Raw genomic sequence first — 16950 nt, forward strand, 5'->3', positions numbered from 1 at the left:
ACACGCACTGTATATTTGGTGTTAATTTTTTTTTTTTTTTCAGCTTTATATTACATTAATCTTAATCTTAATCTTATTTCGGCCAGAGTTCTTTCGTCACACTTCTGTGACCTCATCAGTGGTCCTTTGTTTCCTTCTTTCTTATGTGTATCTCACCTTGCTAACTATCAGCCATTTTGTTAATACAAAATGGCTGATAGTTAGCAAGGTGAGATACACATAAGAAAGAAGGAAACAAAGGACCACTGATGAGGTCACAGAAGTGTGACGAAAGAACTCTGGCCGAAATAAGATTAAGATTAAGATTAATGTAATATAAAGCTGAAAAAAAAAAAAAAATTAACACCAAATATACAGTGCGTGTGTTTTTATTGGCTAAACTGGCAATATGACCATCCCCAAGTACAACAATATATATATGTATATATATATATATATATATATATATATATATATGTATGTATGTATGTATATATATATATATATACATATATATATATTTATATATATATATATATATATGTATGTATGTATGTATATATATATATATATATATACATATATATATATTTATATATATATATATATATATATATATATATATATATATATATATATATATATATATATATATATATATATATATATGTATATATATATATGTATATATGTATGTATGTATGTATGTATATATGTATATATGTATACGAGGTTAACATAGAACTAGTGTGAATTAAATAGGTCATAGTTTGTTTACCATAACTCCTCAAGCTTCAATCATGAAAATTCTTGTGAGATTAGACTGGAGCTCCATTCCCACGGAAGTTGATAAGCTAAATCTCAGTATCACTCTAGGTTATAAATTTTTTTCACATTCAGACAAAAAGTCTCATCATTTTTATTTATGGGAAAAATCGTAGTAAAAGGCACTGTGTGTCTGTAACATACTTTACTAAAACATTACATGACTAGATTAATGTATTGGAATATCCGTTAGAATCTCTATCATATGTGAATTTCAATTACATCGTACTTAAACTTCCATTCCGTACTAGCGGGTTCGATAATTGCAATATCTTTTATTTCTTTCAATCATTGCACTGAAGCAAAAATGTGGTGCCACCTTGATGGATTTTAGTCGAACGAACCGACCACAGTACTTATTTTTAAGGCCTCGTACTTATTCTATGAATCCTTTATACTGATCCGCTAATTCACGGCGTCTTAAATAAACCGGTACCGGCTGTCAAGCGGTGCTGAAGAAAAAAACACAATTATAAAGTCAGACAGAAACAGGTACTCCTTCTCTCTCTCCCTGTAGATATATATATATATATATATATATATATATATATCCATGCCTCTATCGATCTTTCTATTCTTGTATTTATGTATATGTGTAAATATGTGTAAATGTGTGTTTGTTTGTATAAACAAATGACATCAGATGTATTATGGTTTACTACAGTTGTTTCAGACGTGCATTTTATTGATGAATATAACTGTTACATTATACAAAAAAAAAAAAAAAATTAAAAAACATTTTCATCAGTGAAGGCAAATAAGAATTAAACATTGTGAACATCTGAAGAACAGGTTGAAAGTGATATTTGACTCTACTGACCCAAATTAATTCAGAGTGTATGTATATATATATATATATATATATATATATATATATATATATATATATATATATATATATATATAGATAGATAGATATATATATATATATATAGATATATATATATATATAGATAGATAGATAGATAGATAGATAGATAGATAGATAGATAGATAGATAGATAGATAGATAGATAGAGATATAGATATAAAGGACGAAGACCTGTGAAGGAACAACAGATAAGTATATTAGCTTAACACTCGGAAAGAATGGATAGAGAGTGGAGAATAAACAGAGAAAATGTAAAATAACGGAGAAAGAAAAAAAATGTGTAGGGATTAACGGTTCAACATGATACATACATACATACATACATACACACATACATACGTACATACATACATTCGTATTAGAAGACTGTCACTAAGAGTGTCACGTAGTGGGGATTTAACTCGGAACCATTAAATAAAAATAATAAATTTTCAGACACTTTCTTTCATATTATCATAATCGGTCATGCTGAAATTATTGAATCGACTTATAATGTTGGAAATTGATAACTCTAAGTTAATCTTAGACAATTGACTTAGAATTGGAAAGGGTGTGTTCACCCACGTTCTCACAATTACGAGGTCGCGGGTTCGAACCCAGAGCGTGCATTCTCCCCCACCAAATTTTTATGCAACATCGCGTCTGCCCAAACTTTGAGAGGGAAATATTCGAACAGAAACTCTTTTGAAATTCGTCAGATAGATTGTACATGGATCATCATTTGTCTTTTATTCATTCAACACTGATGCGAAATGACACTGTACATTCAGATCCCAAGCATGTTACGTTCATTGCGTAATGGACTGTGATAACACAAATCTGTAATCAGATGAAATTTCTGCTTCTATCGCAAAATAATGTCTCGGCGACCACATACAAACCTCTCATCTATCCGCAATCTTTTGACTATCGCTTGTATTTACATATGTAATGAGAGGCTGCGTACATTTATACAGATTTAGGTACATGTGAAGAGAAAAAATGCGAAGATTAGTGAGCAGAAAAAGTACGAAGGTAAGTACGAGGTATATGGGTGTGTTTCCTACAGGAGATTATCAAAGAAATACGTAACGGTAGGAGTTTCGCTGCTCTAAGCCACGATATTTGTATCACTGAGTCTAATAATTTGTTCCATTTACCAAGTACTTGGAGATGATCCATTTATCACACATTCGTATATTTACTGTGACTTGTGGGACGAAACGCCAGTGATAAACGAGGCTAAACCGGTGATAAACTATGCATGCAATTTGAATGTCAGATCCTGCCTCAGGATTATGTTAAATGTCAACGGTTTTGAGAAATACTTAACAACTTACAAGCTAATTCCAACGAGAAGGTATTTATCTCAAGGGATCTGACAACTGAATGCTCATTGTCAAAGGGGACGGGTGGATATTTGTTTGTATATATGTACTAATGTGCGCTTTTAGCGCGCGCGCGTGAACATGAGTGTGCTTTTGTATCTCGTGCAGGGAAGAACGTGATTGTGTATTCATAAATATAGGCATAGTTTTATAACCACCATCATCATCATCAGTATAAAAGTCATGATGAGATAATGATGACAACGACAACAACGACGACGAAGAGGACTATGATGATGATGATGATGATGATGATGATGATGATGATGATATTGATGATGATGTTTATGGTTTCTAATTTTGGTACAAGACCAGCAATTACACAGAGAGATTTGGTCGAATACACCGAGCCCTCAATTTGTACATATTTTGTCGACCTTCAAATGATGAACAGCACTGTCGACTTTGGCGGAATTAGAAATCAGAACGTTAAGAATTGGAAGAACTGCTGCTATGTAGTTTGCCCGATGTGATGATGATGATGATGATGATGATGATGATGATGATGATGATGATGATGATGATGATGATGATGATGATGATGATGATGATGATAAAAACATATTGGAAATGACGACGAAGATGAGAAAGTTGATAGTTGTATTGATTGATGACGATGAAGAGTACTATACTTTTAATGACTATATCAGCATAGTAAAACTGATGAATTTACTGATGATGGGAAAAGCTGAGATCAATTAAGATGATAGTTCTGATAAAGATTAATGGTGTTGATGATGAGGAGGATGAGGTTGGTGGAGGAAATGATGATGATGATGGCGACGACGACGACGTCGACGACAATGATGATGATGATGATGATGATGATGATGATGATGATGATGAGATGATGATCATGATGAAGATGATGATGATGATAATGATGATATTGATGATGATATGATGGTGATTATCCACTTTTTTGTTTGTTTTTGTTTATGATCATCATGGCGAAGAATCGAGGATAGAGATAATGAGAAGCGCCGTGAAAATAAAATGCACGATTAATATTCAAAAGCTGCACAACCGATATTTAAATATTAATAACACTTTCATCACCTTATTTTCAGGCACAAAGAATACATTACATTTACAATTATTTCATCACGAAAACCGTGCTGCTGTTATCAAACTTATAAGATCAACACGAATACAATCCGAATTTTCATTCTATAAAAGCACTGACGATTTATGGCAGCCAAGAAGGAAATGATTTGGTGGGATTTCGTATTAATATCCCCCCCCCCTCAATGATCCCGGGACTCACCAGATATGTATGTCTCCTTCTAGTCAGTTTGTCCTAAATTCGCAGCATGAGTTTAAAAGGGTGATGCATTAGTACTAATTTTCCTTTATAGAGACTTAATTTTTCCCAACAATATCTTGTCCAAGCAAGTCCTACATATCGAATTAAAAATCGAGCTATAACATGTACGAAGTTCAATTTTATCTATCAATCGATTTAACCTCTGGAAATATAGGGAACTACAAACACACCGAAATCCATATCCGAAACAGCTGTAAGCTTTAATAAATACATAAAGTATTTATAAGCCACTATTTCTGTCTATTTTACGTTATCACTCAGTAAAGAATGTAGCGTCTTAGATTGGTGATGGAACTATAGACTTACAAATTTGACTGGTGATGGACTTTGATCTCAGATTATCTGGAGTACAATACCGATCACAACAATCCTTCCTTAGCCTGCTGCACTTTTATTTATAGGGAGCTTAAGACGTATTCCTCATGAATTATTAATCTGTTATTAATCCTCCTCTTTCTCTGTCTCTCTCTATATATGTGTGTGTTTGCTTGTACATATATACATACATGCATATGCCATACGTCAGTGTAGAGATGTTACTTTCTTTGTATTAGAAAATAAACGTTGTTTTTAAACTAAGAAGGCAAATGTCAACGGCTGCATAACTGCCCCGACATACGTAGCATACGCTTGCTGATTTGCCTTGAGAAGAACTGGAAAACTCGGATACATCACCGTCTCCGTGATAGCTATAACACGACACTATTGATAGAATATGCGCTACAATCACATATTCTCTCTTTCTCTCACTTACTCCCATTCTTCTTCCTTCTTGTCGTCACCTTTTTCTTCCACTTCTTTTTTTTGTTTTCCTTCTTTACCACTCCCCACTCACACACACAAAGATTCATACGGCTTTTGTTGGCGGAAACAATGGTTTCTTGGTCAACAGCTCTAAGCACATACGTCATGACATTGAAAATTACTTACATTTTTAGAGTTTCTTGTTGAAATTAAGGCTTCAGACAAAACATCGGTCACCCGACACATTTCTGTTGGAAATTGTCCCATTACGTCAAATATGATTTCACCTGTAAAATATAAATCATACACAACACAACAAATATGTATATATGCATAGAGCTCAAGGAGTATAGAGACAATAGGGGTAAAAGCCCTTTTCGTTCATGAACGACCATGAAATTGCACCTCGAAAGTTACCAGCCGAGGCAAAAGTCCGAGCAAGGTTGTTTATTGAAGACTAGCAGTCACCGAAACATAGCAGCCTCCCTACTCCACGCCACCCATGTTATCCAAGGGAAAGGCAAAGGCCGATACAGCTTGGCACCAGTGACACCGCAACTCATTTTTACAGCTGAGCGAACTGGAGCAAAGGGAAATAAAGTGCCTTCCTCAAGAACACAACTCACAGCCTGGTCCGGGGATCGAACTCACTACCTCATAATTGTAAACACGACGCTCTTAGCCTTCACTATCTATAATATATTGAGTTATTCATGAGAAACTTCCAGAAGATAATCTTAAAACAATGTGTCATAATGACTCCCACCCCAACTCAGCCCGAAATACAAAAAGTCTAGATTGTAATATTATGAAGGAGGCGTAAATCACTGTATCACTCCTTGTGTTGTTAGAGTGCTAACAACACAAACACAGACACGCATATATATATATATATATATATATATATATATATATATATATATATATATATATATATATATATATATATATATATATATATATATATATATATATATATATATATATATATATATATATATATATATATATATATATATATATATATATATATATATATATATATATATGCTAAATGAAAGACGGAAGATGGAATATACGAGAATTTTTAGTTTTAATCACAGTTGTGGGACACTTAGCAACTGGTTTAGGAGTATCCGAAGGTACTGATGTGTCTTATCAGGTGATAAATAGATACAACTCATTAAAATAGTAGTTCCACTATGTATCATCTCATTTCGTAGAAAGAGAAGCAGCAAAACAAAGGAAATATCTTCGTTTATATTGAAGATCAACAATAAAATCACTGATGCAAAAAGAAACGAACACGCAATACAGCGAGAAAAGTAATAAAAATACAAATATGGCTCTATAAACGCCCACGCGTAACCTGTGTGGTGCGTGTACACTCGCTCGTACAAGCATCCACCAAAATGTAAGAATACGCACACGTGTGGTCTAGTGCACTCACGATCACAAAGCGAGTTAACTAGGTACTTGGTGTTTATAAGGATGAAGAGGTTGAAGCTAAACTTCATTCATCCATACCTTAAAGTAAATTATGTTAACTGTTATTCAAATTCATTCCCGCTGCATTCTGCGAAAGTATATTTATATACGTGTTGGTATCTTGAAAGTCTTTGAGAAATTCTATTTATAATTTTCTCATTGGTCCACAGAATAGACCAGAATAGATAGGGATTCCTCGGAGCAGCGTCGGCATCTCCTGGAAATTTTATTGTATGGTTTTGTGTGCCTTACTTTGGACCAGGTTTTAATTTTATCTTCCTTCAGTCGCCATGCAAAATCGGCTAGTCAGCTACCAGGTGTAAAACATTCGTTTTATTATATATATGTTTGTGTGTGTTTTTGTGTGTGTGTGTGTGTTTGTGTGTGTGTGTGTGTGTGTGTGTGTGCGTGCATGTGTGCGTGTGTGAGTGTGTGTGTATATATATGCATGTGTGTGTGCACGTGATTTCCGGTGACAACTGATTTCATTGAGTTATAGATCCTTTTAGAGGTGTTGTTGACCTCAGAACCATCATGAGCTTAATTGTCTCGCGGCAACTCTAATGACGATGGCATCAGCCTCAGGAATAATTTTAGTATATTCTAAATGAAGAACTTTAAAATGAAGAACTTTAAAATTTTGCTTAAGACGTACGCTGAAGAATAGTCCATCTAGCTATGACAGCTATGATGCTGCTCGTGTAAAGACCTTAACTGCAATCAAAAGAGAATCCTTTGATTGGATGGCAAATTTTGATTCATCACCAAAAGTCATACACAGTTTCTCTTAATTCTCTCGTCTTTCAGCTAGCTACCTCTCTCTCATACGGCACTCTCTACACTCTTATATCTTCCTTCACCGTATTCTTTATGGCGACTCATCCCAAGATTTTGAACTAATCCCGTTAAGCAATGATTAATCCCAAGGAAAGTATAGCAACTTTATGAAATTTTTGTCTCCTTGCGAACAAATACTGATTTCTAACCTGAACGTCAACTGTGTATATTCTAAATTCTTGGTGAGCTTTGAAATCTTGGTGAGCTTTGAAATCTTGGTGAGCTTTGAAATCTTGGTGAGCTTGGTGAACTTTGAAATATCATAAGTATCGATGCACCAACTCTAACTTGTAAAAGAATTGGGGAAAACTACGATCACCGAAAATAAGAGGAAAAATCTTAACAGAATTAAAACCTTGTTGCTTCCGGTTTATCGTTAGATAAATTCCGAGCAAGCAAATCTCTGAAAATGAGTATTCCATCCACAACTTATCCGTTTTTATTCAATAAGAATACATCCATATGAACATATTTTAGTGTGCCATTGCATCCTATTAGATTCTTGCGTCTGATTTCAGATATAATGGGCTGCTGGTTCATCCCTGGATCACATACAAAATTTGTTTCCTTTTCTCCTTAGCTTCATATTTTGGTTTTCTCTGTCGTTTTCAACGACCAGCAATCTCTTGTTCGCAATTCGACGAAACTGAATTAGTGTCCGTGATAAATAAACAGATGAATATTTCATTCATGCGTACCCTAAACTTATTCCCAGGACCAATCAACATAACGTGATATGATAAGATTGAGCTTTTGAGTTACATACAATCTAGAAAAGAACAGGTTCTAAGAATTAGACTGGTACTATATTTATTAATCCAGATTTATGATAGACAGCGTTAACTCCGGTATATTTGAAGTTAGAATGCTACAAATCATGTTGTTCAAAGATCTGACGATTCAGCTATTTGCCTCTGAACAACAGAGTAACGGCAGGTCGCGGATTACATTTAAGATAAGAAATTAATTAGTAAATGCATATGAAGATCTGACATGTGCAATACAGAAAATATAACATAGAAACTGGTTATCTAATAAATCGCATGCACATTCTTCATATCCTCCCTCTTTCTCTCCTCTTCGCCTCTCTGTTTCTTTCTACGTTACTTCTGTATGTTTTCTTCTCCGCCTTTTCTCTCCCTCTTCTCCTTTTTATCATGGTCTTTCAAGTTCTTTCCACACCCTGTGTGTGTGTGTGTGTGTGTGTGTGTGTGTGTGTGTGTGTGTGTGTGTGTGAGTGAGAGAGAGAGAGATATATCCGCATATATATCATTCCCTTAAAAACATATACAGATACACGCTCCTACTTACTATCTTTCTCCCTCCTTCTCTCTCCCTATCTCTCCTCTCTCTCCCCCTCTCTCTCACCCTAGGTTATTTCCCGGTATTGTTCTTGTTATACATTATTCCAAGCTCAAAAATAACGAAGAGTAAATTAAAAAAGCAAAACCATGTACACCACCAACACCACCATCCACAACAAGGGCAACTACTACTACTACTGCTGCTGCTACTACCACTACTACTACTACTACTACTACTACTACTACTACTACTACTACTACTACTACTACTAATTCTACCACTACTGCTTCTGCTGCTATTACTTTTAATTCTAATGCACATGAAAACACGAGAAACCAAAACGAAAAAATATTTGGAGTCTAGGAAAAGAAAATTATGCTAATATGTGAAAATCAATAAGTGGACAATAATAGATGTCTATATGCGATATATATATATATATATATATATATATATATATATATATATATATATATATATATATATATATATATATATATATAGATATAGATATAGATATAGATAGATAGATAGATAGATAGATAGATAGATAGATAGATAGATAGATATAGATATAGATATATGTATGTATATATATATATATATATATATATGACCGTTGACTGAACACTATTCAATTTTTTTTCTCCGTGTTTTTCTCCTTGTCTCCGTATTCTTTCTGTTGAAGAGCGTAGCTCGAAACGTCAAAGACTTTCCGTATTCCCGAGCGTCATACTAATATATACTTTTGTTATTTACACCACCTGTCCTCGTCTGTTGTTATTTTTTGTATATTCTCCCATATATATATATATATATATATATATATATATATATATATGGATTTCATCGTTTATGAATAGTATTTCTTCATAAATTTTATGGTGTCAGATTTTTCAGAGAAATGTGTTAAATTTCTGTTATACGTGTTATGCGAAACTGTAGCAGGTCACGTAAGATATATGAAGTGAAATATTGCTAATTAAGAATTAAATCTACATATTAGAACACGCTAGATGTGTAGAAGGTTTAACCACCTCAATATTGCCATTTTTTCTTTCTTTTATTGTTTTTTTTTATTTTGCATTTTACAGGGTCCAATTCAGATGTTTTGAAGGTATACACAGACTGGTGTATTGGCTTGAATATTTGCAATCTTGCACATTTCTCTAAAGACACCTTGAAAACAAGTATGGTGCTACATGAAGCGACCGATTAATTACTACCATCCAAAATTTTAGGATAGGCATACGAGGAACTATCATGATTTCAATACTTTCCCTAAATGCAAGAGCGATTCCAAAATAAAGCATTACTACTCCCTTCTCTCTTTATCTCTCTTTCTCTCTCTCTCTCTCTCTCACTCTGTTAGTTTCTCACTTTCTCCTTGTACCTTTTCTTCTTTCTCAGTCTTCCTCTCTCTATTTACCATTTTGTTTATAGCTAAATAACCCATGATTTCTACCAATTATTTCATACTTCTTCTAATCTATTTATCTCTGTTTCAGTTATTCAAATAGCTGATCATATCCCTTCTCTTTCTCTCTTCTCCTCTCTCTCCCTCTCTATTCCCCACTTCTTTCTTTGTTTCTTCCTTTCCCTCTGTCTCTCATACACTTTGGGTTGACTTTCATCTTTCTCACTAATCAGTATCATACTAACCTTTGTTCGTTTTCTCTGTACATATTACATACGTGCTCACATACACACAGACACACAGACACACACATACATACACACACACACACACACACACACACACACAAGTACAATCTTCTCTTTCTCTCTCACTCTCACCCTCTTTCTACCTAAGTCCCAATGTTATTTCCTATCTATATCTTTGACTTTCTCTCTACATTTCGATTTTATACTCATATTTTGCCATCATTAGGAATATTCCTTTGTTTTCACTCATGTTTTTCTAGTCATCTCTCTTTCTCTCTCTCTTTCTCTCTCACTCACACACATACATGCACACACACACACACACACACACACACACGCGCGCGCATAAACACACAGAGACATACATCTTTTCCGAACATTCTATATTCTCGTTTTTCTCCATCATATGATTTTGTACTTCACCGTTTTTCATTTTTTACATTGTTTATTTCGCTATTTTCTCCTCTCTCAATAACTATCGCTACACTGATTCCTTTACTCCTATCCTCCTGTCGTAGACTAGTCTGAACTGTATTCTCTCCACTGATTTATGACTTAAACATGTTTGGCCCATAATTTGTGTAATGAGATCAAAGTTCTACTTAATATGGCCGCCGACAATATTGTAGACAACACAAAATATGAAAGTCCATTGATGATGTAATACTTTTTAACGTATTCTAACAGGTTAGTATTCTAGTTAAAACTACTACGGCTGCTTTTTTTGTAACTAATTTGTTATTGCTGATACGAGTTTTTAATTATTTTGCATACTTTTACTGGCTCTCATCGAACTGAGGACGTCGAAGTGACAGGGGTTCAACTTGAACACATATGGACTGTTTCGCAGTGTGGTGTAATCGAAAGAAAATATTTTTAACATGTTGTTTTGTCTTTAAGAAGACCTTTAACCAGAGTCGTTCCAGCAAAGGCCATCGCGAACATTTCAGATTCTTCGTATAAGGGCCACATTAACCAAAGTCCTCGTTGTCTGAGCATATAAAGTACGATTTCACAATTATTTAGCTACTTATTTGTTGTAGTTTGAATTGCTGTCAAGAAGCCTCACTTTTAGCTTGCTCTACAACTGTTGTACTAGGGAGGTGCGCTGGTTACAGCAGCTGAAATAACCAGAAAAGAGTAGCTGAGTTGTGTAGCTCCGAGCGAGTCATCATAGAAGAGTACTTTAGTGTGTATGTAGTCACCCAATCGATGAGATTCAAAACATATCTATCTTTCCTGTAATATTATATTTCTACCAAAGTGAGAGCCATACTTCAAAATTTGACGTACAGAAATGAATGGCATACGGTACAGTGTGGAGATCTGGAAATATTGCACTCACTGCATTATAGTGTCTATTTCTTTATGACCATATACTTTAGGGCTCGACAATAACTGTTTCTTAACACTTATTGTCAATGGTAGTTACCCCAACACCGTGTTTAAAGGTCCGTGGGAGTATTGGTGTTGCATCAATGTTTCTCTCTCTCCCTCTTTCTCTCTCACACTCACTCTCCATCGTTCGATCTCTCTCTCTTCCTCTCTCTCTCTCTCGCTCTTCTCTCTCTCGCTCTTCTCTCTCTCTTCCTCTCTCTCTCTCTCGCTCGTCTCTCTCTCGCTCTCTCTCTCTCCCCCTCTCTTTCTCTCACATAGTCACTGAGTGGGTGTATATCTCAATGCGCAATTTATTTATGTTCATGTTGGGGAGAAAGAGTTTCACAATGTTGTTTTGACTTGGTTTTGGATATAGATTTTTCGGGTAGTGCCAGGGACGATATAAATTAAATCGTGCTTCAACGATAAACTGCACTCGTCATATGTCTATTTTTTATTGTGTGTTTTTGTTTAGTCTGTGGCCACTTTTGTATAAAACTTGTGATGCATAACGTAAGGTTTTGTAACATATGATAAGTTGTTGGGGACTGGATGCCCAAATATAGCTAGCATACTTCATGAGAGATCTATTCTATTGCTTCTCCATAAGTATTTCGTTTCTTTCTGTTTCCCAAATGTATTACTCTCCAATTCTATTACTTTTCATTGCATTGACTATGCACTTGCAATCTGCTGCTTTACTTACTATATCTTTTATATATTGCGAATGTCGTTGATGCTTTGTATGTGTGGATTATTGACGTCAAAGTTTAGTGTTTCTGGAATTTTTGAGAATGTGTATGGACGCCTGACAAGTCTGTGTGATTATGCTTCGTTTACTAGAATTGCTATAATTTTTCCCAACTTCCAGGTTATGGAAATTTGAAATTGTTAGTGAGAATAGTTTTAGAGATTTGTGAATATAGCAGGCCTTAGGTTTGTTTCCTTCAAGCCATCGGTTTTCTTGGCATATATTTGTAATTTTGTATGTCCTATACCCCTTTTGAGTTCTTAGACTTATTTGTTTTATTTTGGTGTCAGGTTAAAAGAGGCAAAATTATGGGCTAAGTTACAATTACGTATATGTGATTTTAGATTCCTGTCCTTTTCTGTAGGGTCTTTGCTGAATTTTGAAAATTGTGAGATAAGGGAGTTTACTTGGTGTCTTGGGCCATCTGTGACAGTATATTATTTGACATTGATAATATGTCATGGAGTGTAAGGCGGCGGCGAGCTGGCAGAATTGTTAATACGCTGGGCAAAATTATTTGGGTCACTTCACCCGTCTTAACGTCCTAAGTTCAAATTTTGCCGAGGTCAACTGTACCTTTCTTCCTTTAGGAGTCGATAAAATAAGTACCAGGTGAGCACTGGGGACGATGTACCTGACTTAACCCCTCCTCGAATTTGCTGGCCTTGTGGAAAAATTCCGAACCAATATGTCCTGTAATGTGATGCGAATAATTTCTTGATGGTGGTAGTACTAATTACGTTCTAGAGTGTTTAACTGTTATTTTTATGGCTTCTTCTGGATAGTGGATAGGGACATAATCCAGGTGATACAATCTACGCGTGCGTTATTCTCTAAATCAAGAATATTTCGAAGGAATATCAAATACCTCATTGATTACGCACTACATGATGATTAAGACATAGAGACCAACATTTACATTTGAGAATATGAGAACATACAGCAAATTTCTTTCAAAATGAACGCCAGAATTCAAGCGTATCACTAAATCGTTACGAATCTAGTGCTTCCACATTTCCTTCTTTGTTTGTCTGAAAAAATTAATGGTAATAAGCAATAAACGGCTAATATGCATTAGAACTGAAAATTTAGAGCTTAATAGTAAAGTATCATATCCATAGTATCACTTATACATGTAGTATCACCGTAAACAAGACTCAAGGGCAAAGGAAAGGCGCAATTTGATAATGAAAACGTGCTTGTTAATTTGCTTCTTTAAGAGTATTGTTTATGGTTATTTGATGTGTGTATTTGTAAATGAAAGTTAGAGATTGGTTGTGTGTATGAGTTTTAAAACGTAAACTCTACTATCTGTTAATTTTACATGAAACACTTATCATAAATGCCGATATATGTACGGTATCCTACACACCTACGAAGGATTCCACAAAAATGAAAACGACGATGACAATTCTCCTGACATTGACCTGTAATTCAATTAAACACTTCTTATTTTAATTAATTATCCACTGTTTTCTGGTACTTTAGAATGCTTCTATTATATTTGCACTGCATTAGTTTAAATAAATTAGTGATCTCATAAGGTTGGCCTTAAAAAGAAGCAGCGTATCTATTTTAGGATCGGAAATAATTTAATTTGAGTGTAATATTTTACGATGCTCCTCGAAAGGGTTCAGTATGAAGGAGATGTGTTTTGGGAAAATAAAAGACATTTAAAACGAGAAAAAGAGAATGCGGAAATTATTTCATAATTTTGTTTAAAATAAGTGAAAAATACGAAATAACATGAACGAACGTGTACCCATGTATACATTCATGCACAACCACAACAAACAAAGGTGAATCTATAAATGCATGCACATACATACGCATTTATATACGTATATATATATATATATATATATATATATATATATATATATATATATATATATATATATATATATATATATATATATGTATATATATATGTGTGTATATATATATATATATATATATATATATATATATATATATATATATATATATACTAAAACACACACGCACATATATGTATATGTATATATATTAGGTCAAAGTGGGATGCAATTGGGTGAAGAGTATTCACTGGTATTTAGAGAAAGAGAAAAGAGAGACAAAGTGGGGAAGGAATAATGCTGTGTAAAATGCTGTATTACTACACTGTTTTATGCCATGGTGGAAAACATCACGCCAAAGGCTTCACACTTCCATGACCAACTCCTCTAAGTTTCATAAGTTCAAGCCACTAATCTATTTCAAAGTTCAATGTGTCCACGCTTCGTTATAGCTGTCCAATACCTTTAGTGAATGCATCATTTGTTTTCAATGTTCACATCTGTTCGTGTCGGTGTAGCATCCATCGAAATACGTTTAGCTAAACCTGCCTTTTGACTCTGTACACTACAATAATTGCATTATCGTTTTCAACAAATACGTATGATTAAACCACAAAATCAAGGCCGGTATCTCGGGTACAACAAATTTCGTTAAACCTATCTTACGTAAATAACAGAAATATTGTAAAAAACTTTATTCACACTAACATATGGTGAACTAGAGTTGTAACATAAACTGCGAAAAATAGTTGCCAAATCACCCATAAATCACAATGTATTCTGATAAAATATAGGAAGGACAAGATTGAAGAATATGGTCGTTGATGAACAATGTGTATGGAAATGTAAGAATATTGAAAGTGATTGTGTTTTTGAATGTATGTGTGCTCAGTGAAGCCTGACATGTGAGCACAAATCTTCAGATACAAACGACAAGTATATATATGCTTGTAGAAACATAATTATAGACATGGACACACACACACACACATACACACATACACACACAAAAAAACACACACACAGTATACATTACATTTTTGTGTGCGTGTGTGTGTAACTCAATGACTGAAGATTAAATGTAAAAGATAGGAACTTGTGCACGTTGGATTTTGTGTGTGCATGCGTGCATGTGCGTGTGTGTTGTGAATGTGTGTAAGATAATTCAAGGTGCGTGGCCTATTGTTGAGGCTGTTGCACTCACGATCGCTAGATGATGAGTTCAGTTCCCAGGCCAGGTGGCACGCTGTGTTCTTGAACAAAACATTCAATTTCATGATGTTCTGCAGGACACGACAGTCACAAAATCGTTGGCGCCTCAGCAGAGATGCATTACAGTAGGTTTTCTGAATTTAGACCCTGCCTTCCTGGAGAAGGCAACGGGGTGCCACTCCAGCATTCGTCATAAGTCTACTCTTGGTACACAAAGTTCCACTCTTACCTTGTATAGAGAGTGATGGAATAGGTCCACATACTAAGGACCTGTCCAAGAGCAGACCACCGCTAAACTACAAATATCACATATTACATACATGTGTGTGTGTGTGTGTGTGTGTGTGTGTTGTGAGTGTGTATGTGTGTGTCTGTGTGTTGTGAGTGTGTATGTGTGTGTGTGTGTGTGTGTGTGCGTCTTTATCCGACCTTGCTCGTTAGCGTGTGTATGTGTGTGTGGTGTATGTGTGTATGCTTGTGCGCGCGCGTGGACATGTGCATGCATCGCTTGCACAAGTGTGAAAGAAATCCTATATGCTATAGCAAACAGCTGAATGTCAAATGTTATTATAACCTTTAATTAAAGCGTTGGGTCCTGTAATTTAACGTAATGTTACATTTCCCTTAACAAACCCGATAATTATTATTGCTGTAAATAGACATAGACACATTTCTAATTAGTATAAAGTACTCGAACTGCATATCAGAAAAATATAATATCTATTATGGTCATGAATGTTTTCGATTTTATAAATTCACTCTATCACATTATGTTAAGCTATTCCTCACACCACATACACTCACCGTAACTAAGCATAAAAATAACGAATAAAATAGGTTTAGTGTAGGGTATTGATTTTTCTATTATTAGACACATACCTACAAGTCGGTACATAATGTTCTGTTGGAATTGGTCGAAGTATAGAGCGAGGTTCTGTTTGCAATGGGATACAGCTTCCTCTGTCAGCTTCGCCGTGTTAACCCAACTGTTTAGCTTGTTCTTATCGAAGTAGTTCAGTGAAGAACAGCCTGCGAACTCGTGATTTTCATATAACCAAATGCCAAGCACTGAAAAGCAGAAGCAAAGAATAATTGATACAAATAGAAATATGTTCATATATACACACACACACGCACACGCACACACACAGAGACATATATATATATATATATATATATATATTCGAAAATACCCATACAACAACTGAGGACACCGCAAAGAAAAGACAAACAGGAAAAGATCATTCCATTTATAGTGACACAAAATCCATGCCACCAGAACATCTTTAATATCGCCAAAGCGAACTTACCGATCCTTGCACAAAGTAAGGAATTGAGAAATATCATTACAGATCAAAATATAACTCTCAGTAAGAGACAACCTA

General features: G+C 34.7%; 1 protein-coding gene across 2 annotated transcripts in view; it reads right to left on the bottom strand.

The window, feature by feature from the left end:
• LOC106873511 (epithelial cell-transforming sequence 2 oncogene-like) overlaps positions 1-16950 on the bottom strand; it is a 146125-nt gene that overhangs the window by 86446 nt on the left and 42729 nt on the right. For both annotated transcript variants that reach the window (XM_089363759.1, XM_089363758.1), the window contains 2 exons: positions 16445-16633; positions 5300-5400 (listed from right to left, as the gene is read on the bottom strand). In XM_089363759.1, the coding sequence (XP_089219885.1) occupies positions 5300-5400; positions 16445-16633 (290 nt within the window). The remainder of the gene's footprint in view (positions 1-5299; positions 5401-16444; positions 16634-16950) is intronic.

This window comes from Octopus bimaculoides, chromosome 15 (assembly GCF_046866305.1).
Source record: "Octopus bimaculoides isolate indiv1 chromosome 15, ASM4686630v1, whole genome shotgun sequence".
NCBI lineage: Eukaryota > Metazoa > Mollusca > Cephalopoda > Octopoda > Octopodidae > Octopus > Octopus bimaculoides.